General features: G+C 42.9%; 1 protein-coding gene across 2 annotated transcripts in view; it reads left to right on the top strand.

The window, feature by feature from the left end:
• The window catches only part of LOC137036144 (rho GTPase-activating protein 6), a 56,102-nt gene extending 42,555 nt beyond the window's left edge, over nt 1-13,547 (top strand). The window contains exons 9-12 of one of the 2 annotated variants that reach the window (XM_067410162.1): nt 10,796-10,975; nt 12,570-12,667; nt 12,951-13,123; nt 13,264-13,547. In XM_067410162.1, the coding sequence (XP_067266263.1) occupies nt 10,796-10,975; nt 12,570-12,667; nt 12,951-13,123; nt 13,264-13,382 (570 nt within the window). In that variant the 3' untranslated portion in view covers nt 13,383-13,547. Of the gene's footprint in view, nt 1-10,795; nt 10,976-12,569; nt 12,668-12,950; nt 13,124-13,263 lie in introns of those variants that run through there. The other variant, XM_067410163.1, reaches the window with a different exon arrangement.
• Nucleotides 13,548-14,762: the final 1,215 nt, after the last annotated feature.

Raw genomic sequence — 14,762 nt, 5'->3', positions numbered from 1 at the left:
ATGTGAATGTGCGCAAGTGAGAGAGTAAGCGTGCGAGAGTGCAAGAGTGCGCAAGTGTGCTCGCGAGTATACAAGAGAGTGTACAAGAGAGTGTACTAGAGAGTGTACTAGAGAGTGTACAAGAGAGTGTACAAGAGAGTGTATAAGAGGTATGTGAGTGTGCGCAAGTGAGAGAGTAAGCGTGCGAGAGTGTGCAAGAGTGCGCAAGTGTGCTCGCGAGTGTACTAGAGAGTGTACTAGAGAGTGTACAAGAGAGTGTACAAGAGAGTGTACTAGAGAGTGTACTAGAGAGTATACAAGAGAGTGTACTAGAGAGTATACAAGAGAGTGTACAAGAGAGTGTACAAGAGAGTGTACTAGAGAGTGTACTAGAGAGTATACAAGAGAGTGTACAAGAGGTATGTGAGTGTGCGCAAGTGAGAGAGTAAGCGTGCGAGAGTGTGCAAGAGTGCGCAAGTGTGCTCGCGAGTATACAAGAGAGTGTACTAGAGAGTGTACGAGAGTGTATGAAAGGTATGTGAGTGTGCGCAAGTGAGAGAGTAAGCGTGCGAGAGTGCGCAAGTGTGCGCGAGTGTACAAGAGAGTTTACAAGAAAGTGTACAAGAGAGTGTACAAGAGAGTGTACAAGAGAGTGTACAAGAGAGTGTACAAGAGAGTGTACAAGAGAGTGTACTAGAGAGGTATGTGAGTGTGCGCAAGTGAGAGAGTAAGCGTGCGAGAGTGTGCGAGAGTGTACAAGAGAGTGTACAAGAGAATGTATGAGAGGTATGTGAGTGTGCGCAAGTGAGAGAGTAAGCGTGCGAGAGTGTGCGAGAGTGTACAAGAGAGTGTACAAGAGAGTGTACAAGAGAATGTATGAGAGGTATGTGAGTGTGCGCAAGTGAGAGAGTAAGCGTGCGAGAGTGCAAGAGTGCGCAAGTGTGCACGCGAGTATACAAGAGAGTGTACTAGAGAGTGTACGAGAGTGTAGAAGAGAGTGTACGAGAGTGTACAAGAGAGTGTACAAGAGAGTGTACAAGAGTGTACTAGAGTGTACAAGAGTGTACGAGAGTGTACAAGAGAGTGTACTAGAGAGTGTACTAGAGAGTGTACAAGAGGTATGTGAGTGTGCGCAAGTGAGAGAGTAAGCGTGCGAGAGTGTGCAAGTGTGCGCGATTGTACAAGAGTGTACAAGAGAGTGTGCGAGAGTGTGTGAGAGGTATGTGAGTGTGCGCAAGTGAGAGAGTAAGCGTGCGAGAGTGCAAGAGTGCGCAAGTGTGCTCGCGAGTATACAAGAGAGTGTACAAGAGAGTGTACAAGAGTGTACAAGAGAGTGTACAAGAGTGTACAAGAGAATGTATGAGAGGTATGTGAGTGTGCGCAAGTGAGAGAGTAAGCGTGCGAGAGTGTGCAAGTGTGCGCGATTGTACAAGAGTGTACAAGAGAGTGTGCGAGAGTGTGTGAGAGGTATGTGAGTGTGCGCAAGTGAGAGAGTAAGCGTGCGAGAGTGCAAGAGTGCGCAAGTGTGCTCGCGAGTATACAAGAGAGTGTACTAGAGTGTACAAGAGAGTGTACTAGAGAGTCTACAAGAGAGTGTACAAGAGAGTGTACAAGAGGTATGTGAGTGTGCGCAAGTGAGAGAGTAAGCGTGCGAGAGTGTGCAAGTGTGCGCGATTGTACAAGAGTGTACAAGAGAGTGTACAAGAGAATGTATGAGAGGTATGTGAGTGTGCGCAAGTGAGAGAGTAAGCGTGCGAGAGTGCAAGAGTGCGCAAGTGTGCACGCGAGTATACAAGAGAGTGTACTAGAGAGTGTACGAGAGTGTACGAGAGTGTACAAGAGAGTGTACTAGAGAGTGTACTAGAGAGTGTACTAGAGAGTGTACTAGAGAGTGTACAAGAGGTATGTGAGTGTGCGCAAGTGAGAGAGTAAGCGTGCGAGAGTGTGCAAGTGTGCGCGATTGTACAAGAGTGTACAAGAGAGTGTGCGAGAGTGTGTGAGAGGTATGTGAGTGTGCGCAAGTGAGAGAGTAAGCGTGCGAGAGTGCAAGAGTGCGCAAGTGTGCTCGCGAGTATACAAGAGAGTGTACAAGAGAGTGTACAAGAGTGTACAAGAGAGTGTACAAGAGTGTACAAGAGAATGTATGAGAGGTATGTGAGTGTGCGCAAGTGAGAGAGTAAGCGTGCGAGAGTGTGCAAGTGTGCGCGATTGTACAAGAGTGTACAAGAGAGTGTGCGAGAGTGTGTGAGAGGTATGTGAGTGTGCGCAAGTGAGAGAGTAAGCGTGCGAGAGTGCAAGAGTGCGCAAGTGTGCTCGCGAGTATACAAGAGAGTGTACTAGAGAGTGTACGAGAGTGTACAAGAGAGTGTACTAGAGAGTGTACAAGAGAGTGTACAAGAGAGTGTACAAGAGGTATGTGAGTGTGCGCAAGTGAGAGAGTAAGCGTGCGAGAGTGCGCGAGTGTACAAGAGAGTGTACAAGAGAGTGTACAAGAGAGTGTACAAGAGAGCGTACAAGAGAGCGTACAAGAGAGTGTACAAGAGAGTGTACAAGAGAGTGTACAAGAGAGTGTACAAGAGAGTGTACAAGAGAGTGTACAAGAGAGTGTACAAGAGAGTACTAGAGAGGTATGTGAGTGTGCGCAAGAGAGTGTGCAAGAGAGTGTACAAGAGAGTGTACTAGAGAGGTATGTGAGTGTGCGCAAGAGAGTGCGCAAGAGAGTGTGCAAGAGAGTGTGCAAGAGAGTGTGCAAGAGAGTGTGCAAGAGAGTGTACAAGAGAGTGTACAAGAGTGTACAAGAGAGTGTACAAGAGAATGTATGAGAGGTATGTGAGTGTGCGCAAGTGAGAGAGTAAGCGTGCGAGAGTGTGCAAGTGTGCGCGATTGTACAAGAGAGTGTACAAGAGAGTGTGCAAGAGAGTGTGCGAGAGGTATGTGAGTGTGCGCAAGTGAGAGAGTAAGCGTGCGAGAGTGCAAGAGTGCGCAAGTGTGCTCGCGAGTATACAAGAGAGTGTACTAGAGAGTGTACGAGAGTGTACAAGAGAGTGTACTAGAGAGTGTACAAGAGAGTGTACAAGAGAGTGTACAAGAGGTATGTGAGTGTGCGCAAGTGAGAGAGTAAGCGTGCGAGAGTGTGCAAGTGTGCGCGATTGTACAAGAGTGTACAAGAGAGTGTGCGAGAGTGTGTGAGAGGTATGTGAGTGTGCGCAAGTGAGAGAGTAAGCGTGCGAGAGTGCAAGAGTGCGCAAGTGTGCTCGCGAGTATACAAGAGAGTGTACTAGAGAGTGTACGAGAGTGTACAAGAGAGTGTACTAGAGAGTGTACAAGAGAGTGTACAAGAGGTATGTGAGTGTGCGCAAGTGAGAGAGTAAGCGTGCGAGAGTGCGCGAGTGTACAAGAGAGTGTACAAGAGAGTGTACAAGAGAGCGTACAAGAGAGCGTACAAGAGAGTGTACAAGAGAGTGTACAAGAGAGTGTACAAGAGAGTGTACAAGAGAGTGTACAAGAGAGTACTAGAGAGGTATGTGAGTGTGCGCAAGAGAGTGTGCAAGAGAGTGTACAAGAGTGTACAAGAGAGTGTGCGAGAGTGTACTAGAGAGGTATGTGAGTGTGCGCAAGTGAGAGAGTAAGCGTGCAGAGAGAGTGCGCAAGAGAGTGTGCAAGAGAGTGTGCAAGAGAGTGTGCAAGAGAGTGCGCAAGAGAGTGTACAAGAGAGTGTACAAGAGAGTGTACAAGAGAATGTATGAGAGGTATGTGAGTGTGCGCAAGTGAGAGAGTAAGCGTGCGAGAGTGTGCAAGTGTGCGCGATTGTACAAGAGTGTACAAGAGAGTGTGCGAGAGTGTGTGAGAGGTATGTGAGTGTGCGCAAGTGAGAGAGTAAGCGTGCGAGAGTGCAAGAGTGCGCAAGTGTGCTCGCGAGTATACAAGAGAGTGTACTAGAGAGTGTACGAGAGTGTACAAGAGAGTGTACTAGAGAGTGTACAAGAGAGTGTACAAGAGGTATGTGAGTGTGCGCAAGTGAGAGAGTAAGCGTGCGAGAGTGCAAGAGTGCGCAAGTGTGCACGCGAGTATACAAGAGAGTGTACTAGAGAGTGTAAGAGAGTGTATGTGAGTGTGCGCAAGTGAGAGAGTAAGCGTGCGAGAGTGCAAGAGTGCGCAAGTGTGCTCGCGAGTATACAAGAGAGTGTACTAGAGAGTGTACTAGAGAGTGTACTAGAGAGTGTACTAGAGAGTGTACAAGAGAGTGTACAAGAGGTATGTGAGTGTGCGCAAGTGAGAGAGTAAGCGTGCGAGAGTGTGCAAGTGTGCGCGATTGTACAAGAGTGTACAAGAGAGTGTGCGAGAGTGTGTGAGAGGTATGTGAGTGTGCGCAAGTGAGAGAGTAAGCGTGCGAGAGTGCAAGAGTGCGCAAGTGTGCTCGCGAGTATACAAGAGAGTGTACAAGAGAGTGTACTAGAGTGTACAAGAGAGTGTACTAGAGAGTGTACAAGAGAGTGTACAAGAGAATGTATGAGAGGTATGTGAGTGTGCGCAAGTGAGAGAGTAAGCGTGCGAGAGTGTGCAAGTGTGCGCGATTGTACAAGAGTGTACAAGAGAGTGTGCGAGAGTGTGTGAGAGGTATGTGAGTGTGCGCAAGTGAGAGAGTAAGCGTGCGAGAGTGCAAGAGTGCGCAAGTGTGCTCGCGAGTATACAAGAGAGTGTACTAGAGAGTGTACGAGAGTGTACAAGAGAGTGTACTAGAGAGTGTACAAGAGAGTGTACAAGAGGTATGTGAGTGTGCGCAAGTGAGAGAGTAAGCGTGCGAGAGTGCGCGAGTGTACAAGAGAGTGTACAAGAGAGTGTACAAGAGAGTGTACAAGAGAGCGTACAAGAGAGCGTACAAGAGAGTGTACAAGAGAGTGTACAAGAGAGTGTACAAGAGAGTGTACAAGAGAGTGTACAAGAGAGTGTACAAGAGAGTACTAGAGAGGTATGTGAGTGTGCGCAAGAGAGTGTGCAAGAGAGTGTACAAGAGTGTACAAGAGAGTGTACTAGAGAGGTATGTGAGTGTGCGCAAGAGAGTGCGCAAGAGAGTGCGCAAGAGAGTGCGCAAGAGAGTGTGCAAGAGAGTGTGCAAGAGAGTGTGCAAGAGAGTGTACAAGAGAGTGTACAAGAGTGTACAAGAGAGTGTACAAGAGAATGTATGAGAGGTATGTGAGTGTGCGCAAGTGAGAGAGTAAGCGTGCGAGAGTGTGCAAGTGTGCGCGATTGTACAAGAGTGTACAAGAGAGTGTGCGAGAGTGTGTGAGAGGTATGTGAGTGTGCGCAAGTGAGAGAGTAAGCGTGCGAGAGTGCAAGAGTGCGCAAGTGTGCTCGCGAGTATACAAGAGAGTGTACTAGAGAGTGTACGAGAGTGTACAAGAGAGTGTACTAGAGAGTGTACAAGAGAGTGTACAAGAGGTATGTGAGTGTGCGCAAGTGAGAGAGTAAGCGTGCGAGAGTGTACAAGAGAGTGTACAAGAGAGTGTACAAGAGAATGTATGAGAGGTATGTGAGTGTGCGCAAGTGAGAGAGTAAGCGTGCGAGAGTGCAAGAGTGCGCAAGTGTGCACGCGAGTATACAAGAGAGTGTACTAGAGAGTGTACGAGAGTGTACGAGAGTGTACGAGAGTGTACAAGAGAGTGTACAAGAGTGTACTAGAGAGTGTACTAGAGAGTGTACTAGAGAGTGTACTAGAGAGTGTACAAGAGGTATGTGAGTGTGCGCAAGTGAGAGAGTAAGCGTGCGAGAGTGTGCAAGTGTGCGCGATTGTACAAGAGTGTACAAGAGAGTGTGCGAGAGTGTGTGAGAGGTATGTGAGTGTGCGCAAGTGAGAGAGTAAGCGTGCGAGAGTGCAAGAGTGCGCAAGTGTGCTCGCGAGTATACAAGAGAGTGTACAAGAGAGTGTACAAGAGTGTACAAGAGAGTGTACAAGAGTGTACAAGAGAATGTATGAGAGGTATGTGAGTGTGCGCAAGTGAGAGAGTAAGCGTGCGAGAGTGTGCAAGTGTGCGCGATTGTACAAGAGTGTACAAGAGAGTGTGCGAGAGTGTGTGAGAGGTATGTGAGTGTGCGCAAGTGAGAGAGTAAGCGTGCGAGAGTGCAAGAGTGCGCAAGTGTGCTCGCGAGTATACAAGAGAGTATACAAGAGAGTGAACAAGAGAGTGTACAAGAGTGTACAAGAGTGTACAAGAGAGTGTACAAGAGTGTACAAGAGAATGTATGAGAGGTATGTGAGTGTGCGCAAGTGAGAGAGTAAGCGTGCGAGAGTGTGCAAGTGTGCGCGATTGTACAAGAGTGTACAAGAGAGTGTGCGAGAGTGTGTGAGAGGTATGTGAGTGTGCGCAAGTGAGAGAGTAAGCGTGCGAGAGTGCAAGAGTGCGCAAGTGTGCTCGCGAGTATACAAGAGAGTGTACTAGAGAGTGTACGAGAGTGTACAAGAGAGTGTACTAGAGAGTGTACAAGAGAGTGTACAAGAGGTATGTGAGTGTGCGCAAGTGAGAGAGTAAGCGTGCGAGAGTGCGCAAGTGTGCGCGAGTGTACAAGAGAGTGTACAAGAGAGTGTACAAGAGAGTGTACAAGAGAGTGTACAAGAGAGTACTAGAGAGGTATGTGAGTGTGCGCAAGAGAGTGTGCAAGAGAGTGTACAAGAGTGTACAAGAGAGTGTACTAGAGAGGTATGTGAGTGTGCGCAAGAGAGTGCGCAAGAGAGTGCGCAAGAGAGTGCGCAAGAGAGTGTGCAAGAGAGTGTACAAGAGTGTACAAGAGAGTGTACAAGAGTGTACAAGAGAGTGTACAAGAGAATGTATGAGAGGTATGTGAGTGTGCGCAAGTGAGAGAGTAAGCGTGCGAGAGTGTGCAAGTGTGCGCGATTGTACAAGAGTGTACAAGAGAGTGTGCGAGAGTGTGTGAGAGGTATGTGAATGTGCGCAAGTGAGAGAGTAAGCGTGCGAGAGTGCAAGAGTGCGCAAGTGTGCTCGCGAGTATACAAGAGAGTGTACAAGAGAGTGTACAAGAGAGTGTACTAGAGAGTGTACTAGAGAGTGTACAAGAGAGTGTACAAGAGAGTGTATAAGAGGTATGTGAGTGTGCGCAAGTGAGAGAGTAAGCGTGCGAGAGTGTGCAAGAGTGCGCAAGTGTGCTCGCGAGTGTACTAGAGAGTGTACTAGAGAGTGTACAAGAGAGTGTACAAGAGAGTGTACTAGAGAGTATACAAGAGAGTGTACTAGAGAGTATACAAGAGAGTGTACAAGAGAGTGTACAAGAGAGTGTACTAGAGAGTGTACTAGAGAGTATACAAGAGAGTGTACAAGAGGTATGTGAGTGTGCGCAAGTGAGAGAGTAAGCGTGCGAGAGTGTGCAAGAGTGCGCAAGTGTGCTCGCGAGTATACAAGAGAGTGTACTAGAGAGTGTACGAGAGTGTATGAGAGGTATGTGAGTGTGCGCAAGTGAGAGAGTAAGCGTGCGAGAGTGTGCGAGAGTGCGCAAGTGTGCGCGATTGTACAAGAGTGTACAAGAGAGTGTGCTAGAGTGTGTACAAGAGAGTGTACTAGAGAGGTATGTGAGTGTGCGCAAGAGAGTGCGCAAGAGAGTGCGCAAGAGAGTGCACAAGAGAGTGTACAAGAAAATGTATGAGAGGTATGTGAGTGTGCGCAAGTGAGAGAGTAAGCGTGCGAGAGTGTGCGAGAGTGTGCAAGTGTGCGCGATTGTACAAGAGTGTACAAGAGAGTGTGCGAGAGTGTGTGAGAGGTATGTGAGTGTGCGCAAGTGAGAGAGTAAGCGTGCGAGAGTGCAAGAGTGCGCAAGTGTGCTCGCGAGTATACAAGAGAGTGTACAAGAGAGTGTACTAGAGAGTGTACTAGAGAGTATACAAGAGAGTGTACTAGAGAGTATACAAGAGAGTGTACAAGAGAGTGTACTAGAGAGTATACAAGAGAGTGTACAAGAGAGTGTACAAGAGAGTGTACAAGAGGTATGTGAGTGTGCGCAAGTGAGAGAGTAAGCGTGCGAGAGTGTGCAAGAGTGCGCAAGTGTGCTCGCGAGTATACAAGAGAGTGTACTAGAGAGTGTACTAGAGAGTGTACAAGAGAGTGTACAAGAGAGTGTACAAGAGAGTGTACAAGAGAATGTATGAGAGGTATGTGAGTGTGCGCAAGTGAGAGAGTAAGCGTGCGAGAGTGTGCAAGAGTGCGCAAGTGTGCTCGCGAGTATACAAGAGAGTGTACTAGAGAGTGTACTAGAGAGTGTACAAGAGAGTGTACGAGAGTGTACAAGAGAGAGTACAAGAGAGTGTACAAGAGAGTGTACAAGAGAGTGTACAAGAGAGTGTACAAGAAAATGTATGAGAGGTATGTGAGTGTGCGCAAGTGAGAGAGTAAGCGTGCGAGAGTGTGCGAGAGTGTGCAAGTGTGCGCGATTGTACAAGAGTGTACAAGAGAGTGTGCGAGAGTGTGTGAGAGGTATGTGAGTGTGCGCAAGTGAGAGAGTAAGCGTGCGAGAGTGCAAGAGTGCGCAAGTGTGCTCGCGAGTATACAAGAGAGTGTACAAGAGAGTGTACTAGAGAGTGTACTAGAGAGTGTACTAGAGAGTGTACTAGAGAGTATACAAGAGAGTGTACTAGAGAGTGTACTAGAGAGTATACAAGAGAGTGTACAAGAGAGTGTACAAGAGAGTGTACAAGAGGTATGTGAGTGTGCGCAAGTGAGAGAGTAAGCGTGCGAGAGTGTGCAAGAGTGCGCAAGTGTGCTCGCGAGTATACAAGAGAGTGTACTAGAGAGTGTACTAGAGAGTGTACAAGAGAGTGTACTAGAGAGTGTACAAGAGAGTGTACAAGAGAGTGTACAAGAGAGTGTACAAGAGAGTGTATGAGAGGTATGTGAGTGTGCGCAAGTGAGAGAGTAAGCGTGCGAGAGTGCGCAAGTGTGCGCGAGTGTACAAGAGAATGTATGAGAGGTATGCGAGTGTGCGCAAGTGAGAGAGTAAGCGTGCAAGAGTGCGCAAGTGTGCTCGCGAGTATACAAGAGAGTGTACTAGAGAGTGTACGAGAGTGTATGAGAGGTATGTGAGTGTGCGCAAGTGAGAGAGTAAGCGTGCGAGAGTGTGCGAGAGTGTACAAGAGAGTGTACAAGAGAGTGTACTAGAGAGTGTACTAGAGAGTGTACTAGAGAGTGTACAAGAGAGTGTACAAGAGAGTGTAAAAGAGAGTGTATGAGAGGTATGCGAGTGTGCGCAAGTGAGAGAGTAAGCGTGCGAGAGTGCGCAAGTGTGCGAGAGTGTACAAGAGAGTGTACTAGAGAGTGTACTAGAGAGTGTACTAGAGAGTGTACTAGAGAGTGTACAAGAGAGTGTACAAGAGAGTGTACAAGAGAGTGTAAAAGAGAGTGTATGAGAGGTATGCGAGTGTGCGCAAGTGAGAGAGTAAGCGTGCGAGAGTGCGCAAGTGTGCGAGAGTGTACAAGAGAGTGTACTAGAGAGTGTACTAGAGAGTGTACAAGAGAGTGTACAAGAGAGTGTACAAGAGAGTGTACAAGAGAGTGTACAAGAGAGTGTATGAGAGGTATGCGAGTGTGTGCAAGTGAGAGAGTAAGCGTGCAAGAGTGCAAGAGTGCGCAAGTGTGCAAGTGTGCTCGCGAGTATACAAGAGAGTGTACAAGAGAGTGTACAAGAGAATGTATGAGAGGTATGTGAGTGTGCGCAAGTGAGAGAGTAAGTGTGCGAGAGTGCAAGAGTGCGCAAGTGTGCTCGCGAGTATACAAGAGAGTGTACAAGAGAATGTATGAGAGAATGTATGAGAGGTATGTGAGTGTGCGCAAGTGAGAGATTAAGAGTGCGCAAGTGTGCGCGAGTGTACGAGAGTGTATGAGAGGTATGCGAGTGTGCGCAAGTGAGAGAGTGAGCATGTGAGTGTGTGTAACTGTTAGAGTGTGTGTGTATTTGAGAGAGTGTGACATATCAGGACACAAATGTGTATAATGACAGATATTACAAGGAGAGGGTGATTATGAGGACATTACTCCATGTCCCCACTTTTCAAAAGGCTTATAAATCACACAGAATGAGTTTTTGTGAGAAAGTAAAAGTGTGCACAGTTTCCTGTGAGGGTTAGGTTTAGGGTTAGGGGTAGTGTAGGGGGATAGAAAATACAGTTTGTACAGTATAAAAACCATTACGCCTATGGAGAGTCCCCACAATTCACAAAAACAAACCTGTGTGTGTGTGTGAGGATGGGTGGAATAGTGCAGTGACACACAGATGGATGGACTGTAGATAACGGCTTGTTATTGCAGCAGAAATCAGTGATGTCATACATTAGTCATGCTCAGGAATCAGTTTCTAACAGCACAGATCAAAACACACCTTCTGTTGCCTTTGTTTGTTTGTTTATCTCTTTCAGTTTAACTCTTGGTTTTGTTCGCCCTGAAGAAAACTTATTATTTAATCATGTTTGTCAACCTTCTATGACTTTGTCTTCCAGGAGAAAGTTTTGCGTATCTTTTTTCCATAAAGCATTTGTCACGCTTGATTGACAGATGAAACTGGTGTAGAAACTATTCTTACTCAGAAACTTCGAGTAAATTTCACAATTGCTTACAAAGAATTGGCAAGTAACAGAGAATTAAACATGTTATTTTTTCAGAGGAAAGACGTATTTTCTTGTAAAACATACCTTAATTATCTTTAATTACAACTTAAAAAAATCATTTTCCCAGTGCTCGAGTGAGGATCAGAGCAATCACAAACACACAGTGCAGTTTGTTATACGTCCAGCAGAATTTGTGGTTTTGGCTCATTGTTTCAGGTCATCGGCAACAAGATGACATCACTGAACCTGGCCACCATATTTGGGCCGAACCTGCTGCACAAGCAGAAGAGCTCAGAGAAGGAGTTCAGCGTCCAGAGCTCGGCCCGTATGGAGGACAGCGCCGCCATCATCGCCGTCGTCCAGCACATGATCGACACGCACCAAACCCTTTTCATGGTAGGAGCGCAGATCTGCTTACTTAACACGCTAAGAATGTGGACAGAGGCCCTGCGCTGACTTTATGATTTGAGATATGATGATGCTCAGCCTAAGAAAATACAACATTTCCAATAAATCTTGACTTTAGTGTCTATTCACTGTGGCAGTTTTATGAAAGTGCTTGAGTTCTAGTTTATGTTGCTCATTTGGTCCTCTGAAACGCTGTTTTCCCACGTGTTTTTAAACAGATTGCATCATTTAAAAGGATTTTTATTATTATTTTACTACACTTTATTTATGTATTTATGCATTTCTCCCTCTATGGTCCCTGTTACTAATCATAACTTAGTCATTATTTAGTTTTATACTTTTAATTATATATTTTATATCATATTTATTTAAAAATATGTAATTTTATTATGTATTTTATTATACATTATTTATATTTTTAAATAAATATGCTACAATTTTTGTTATGTTTTTGTCATTATATATTTTTTTATTTTAATGTTTTTATTTTAGTTTAACTAATTTCTCATTTTGTTGTGCTTTTGTAATTTTTGTTATTTTTTCATATTTAGATTTAGCTTTAATTTTATTTTAATTTAGTTTTTTTATTTTAGTTTGTTTTAGTAATTTTATGTGCTTTTGTAATTTTTATTAGTTTTTGTAGCTTCATTAACTTTAATTCATTTTAATTTAATTAATTTTTTATTTTAGTTTGTTTTTAGTAATTTTATGCGATTTTATTTTTATTAGGTATTTAACTTTAATTTATTTTAGTTTTATTTTTTTGTAATTTTGTTATGTGCTTTTGTAATTTACTAGATTTTTTATATATATATTTTTTAGCTTTAATTCATTTTAATGTATTGTTTTATTTTAGTTTAAGTTTGTAATTTTGTAATGTTTTTTGTCATTTTTATTAGTTATTTTTATTTGGTTTTAATTTATTTTATTTGGATTTTTTTATTTTAGTTTAAGTTTAATTTTGTTATGTGCTTTTGAATTTTTGATTACTTTTTTATATTTATCTTTATTATATTTTTATAATTTAAATTTGTAGTTTAAATGATTTAATACTTCACCTTATTTTATCTTTGTTAGTTGCCGAGGAAACAGTTTTTTATAAGTTCATCCAATATTTATATTTTATTTTAATTTACGAAAACGTTTTATTTTTAGTTAACAATAACTCAGGCCAGAACGAGACATTTTTACAGCTTCCTTTCATAGATGCTCTTTTTTTCCACTCTGGAAGAAGTTTTATGTTCTGAGTGGTACACATCAAACTCTTTTATCTCAAATGATCAGAGAAGGTTTGATTCCTCGTGATATGAGCCCTTTAAAGTCACTAGTAAGATTACTGTGATCTTAAGCTGGCTGTGCATCACACTGTGTCACACTCGCAATATGTTATAAATTCAGAAGAATGTTTAATTTAGTCCTTGTAAATGGTTCGATAAGCACCCACGCTAAAAGCTTCTTTTGCATAGAACTGTTTTTGGCCCCAGTTGTGTTTGACATGATTGCAGTGGTTTGGTAATACTCCTGAGGCTCAGAAGCTCCATCACATGAGCAGCGGTCAACATGTTGTATTGATTCTCTCTAGATCTCTGCGGAGCTGCAGAACGAGGTTCTGGTCAGTTTGTTGGACACGGACAGTGACGTGGTGGATTATCTGCTGAGGAGGAAAACACCACAGTGTGAGTAAGTGAATCTAGGTCATCTAAACACCTGAGGACGATCAACACATCCGTCCTCCGAGACTATAATAGCCGTTATTGACTAATGTCTGATCATTGTTATTCAGTCTAATCACAATTATTTGACATAACCTCAATAACTGTGCAGTTTAAATTTAATTCACACATTTGAATGTGCCATCAAATGTGAGATATCATGTCTTATGATACTGTTATCACTGTTATAAAGGTCAAAGATTGTCCTCAAATGCTCATACGTTCCCACTATATCCACTGAACTCCTCCAGAGACTCCAAGTGCTCGAGCGGCGAGATCTCTCCGTATGACAACAACTCTCCGGTGCTGTCCGAGTGGTTTCATCCGGTGGGACAAGAGCATCACAGTCTGTCAGACGTCCAGGATGCTCTCGCTGGGAACGTCACAGTGAATTTCTGCCTCTCGCCCTCACAAGCCGACTCCGGTGAGAAAAATAAACATGCAATGCTGCCTTAAAAATTTGGTTAAATTAGACCACATAATCATAGTCATACCGTCTAAACGTCTCACTAGTTTATTTTCTCGTTATGTACGTGTCAGTGATGAATATACTCTTTTCCTCAGGGGAAATGTTACATGATAAGGCCCGTATCTGGAGAACGAGACACACTCTTCTGTCAGGACTTCATGACAAACTCCTCACAGGTACAAGACAACACATGTGTCAATCAAACGAAGATTAGCATCGAGATTCGACAGATGCACAGCATCATAATAAAGCTGCACTTTTTGTGTGTGAACTGAGCACTTCTGTCAGTTTTAAAGTTGCGCTGGTCTTTACTTTCCGATTTGTGCCGTAAATCCGAGTGAAACAGCTTCGCAAACAAGAAAAAATGTAGGGTGGGGCTTGATTTTGTCTGCGGGGAACTGATTGGATGGTTGTGGTTTGCTAAACTCACAATTACAAAAAAAAGTCATAATTGTGTGACAAAAACTCGCAATTACAGAAAGTCATGATTGTGTGTTATAAACTCACAATTACAGAAAGTCAGAATTGTGCGGAATGAACTTGCAATTATAAAAAAAGTCATAATTGTGCAATATTAACTCAACATTACAAAAAAAGCCATAATTGTGCAATATAAACTCGCAATTACAGAAAATCATAATATTTGTGCAATATAAACTCTCAATTATAAACTTGCAATTACAGAAAATCATAGTAATTGTGCGATATAAACTTGACATTACAAAAAAGCCATAATTGTGCAATATAAACTCGCAATTACAGCAAATCATAGTAATTGTGCGATATAAACTCGACATTACAAAAAAGCCATAATTGTGCAATATAAACTCGCAATTACAGAAAATCATAATATTTGTGCGATATAAACTCGACATTACAAAAAAAGCCATAATTGTGCAATATAAACTCGCAATTACAGAAAATCATAATATTTGTGCAATATAAACTCTCAATTATAAACTTGCAATTACAAAAAAATTATAATTGTGCGACATACTCGCAATTACAGAAAATCATAGTAATTGTGCGATATAAACTTGACATTACAAAAAAGCCATAATTGTGAAATATAAACTCGCAATTACAGCAAATCATAGTAATTGTGCGATATAAACTCGACATTACAAAAAAGCCATAATTGTGCAATATAAACTCGCAATTACAGAAAATCATAATATTTGTGCAATATAAACTCTCAATTCTAAACTTGCAATTACAAAAAAATTATAATTGTGCGACATACTCACAATTACAGCAAATCATAGTAATTGTGCGATATAAACTCGACATTGCAAAAAAAGCCAAAATTGTGCAATATAAACTCGCAATTACAGAAAATCATAGTAATTGTGCGATATAAACTTGACATTACAAAAAAAGCCAAAATTGTGCAATATAAACTCGCAATTACAGAAAATCATAGTAATTGTGCGATATAAACTTGACATTACAAAAAAAGCCAAAATTGTGCAATATAAACTCGCAATTACAGAAAATCATAATAATTGTGCGATATAAACTCGACATTACAAAAAAGCCATAATTGTGCAATATAAAATCTCAATTATAAAAAAAGTCATAATTGTACGATATA

The sequence above is a fragment of the Chanodichthys erythropterus genome, chromosome 14 (assembly GCF_024489055.1).
Source record: "Chanodichthys erythropterus isolate Z2021 chromosome 14, ASM2448905v1, whole genome shotgun sequence".
Lineage (NCBI taxonomy): Eukaryota > Metazoa > Chordata > Actinopteri > Cypriniformes > Xenocyprididae > Chanodichthys > Chanodichthys erythropterus.
The sequence above is the reverse complement of the archived record's forward strand: the minus strand, read 5'-3'. Positions and strand labels throughout refer to the sequence as shown.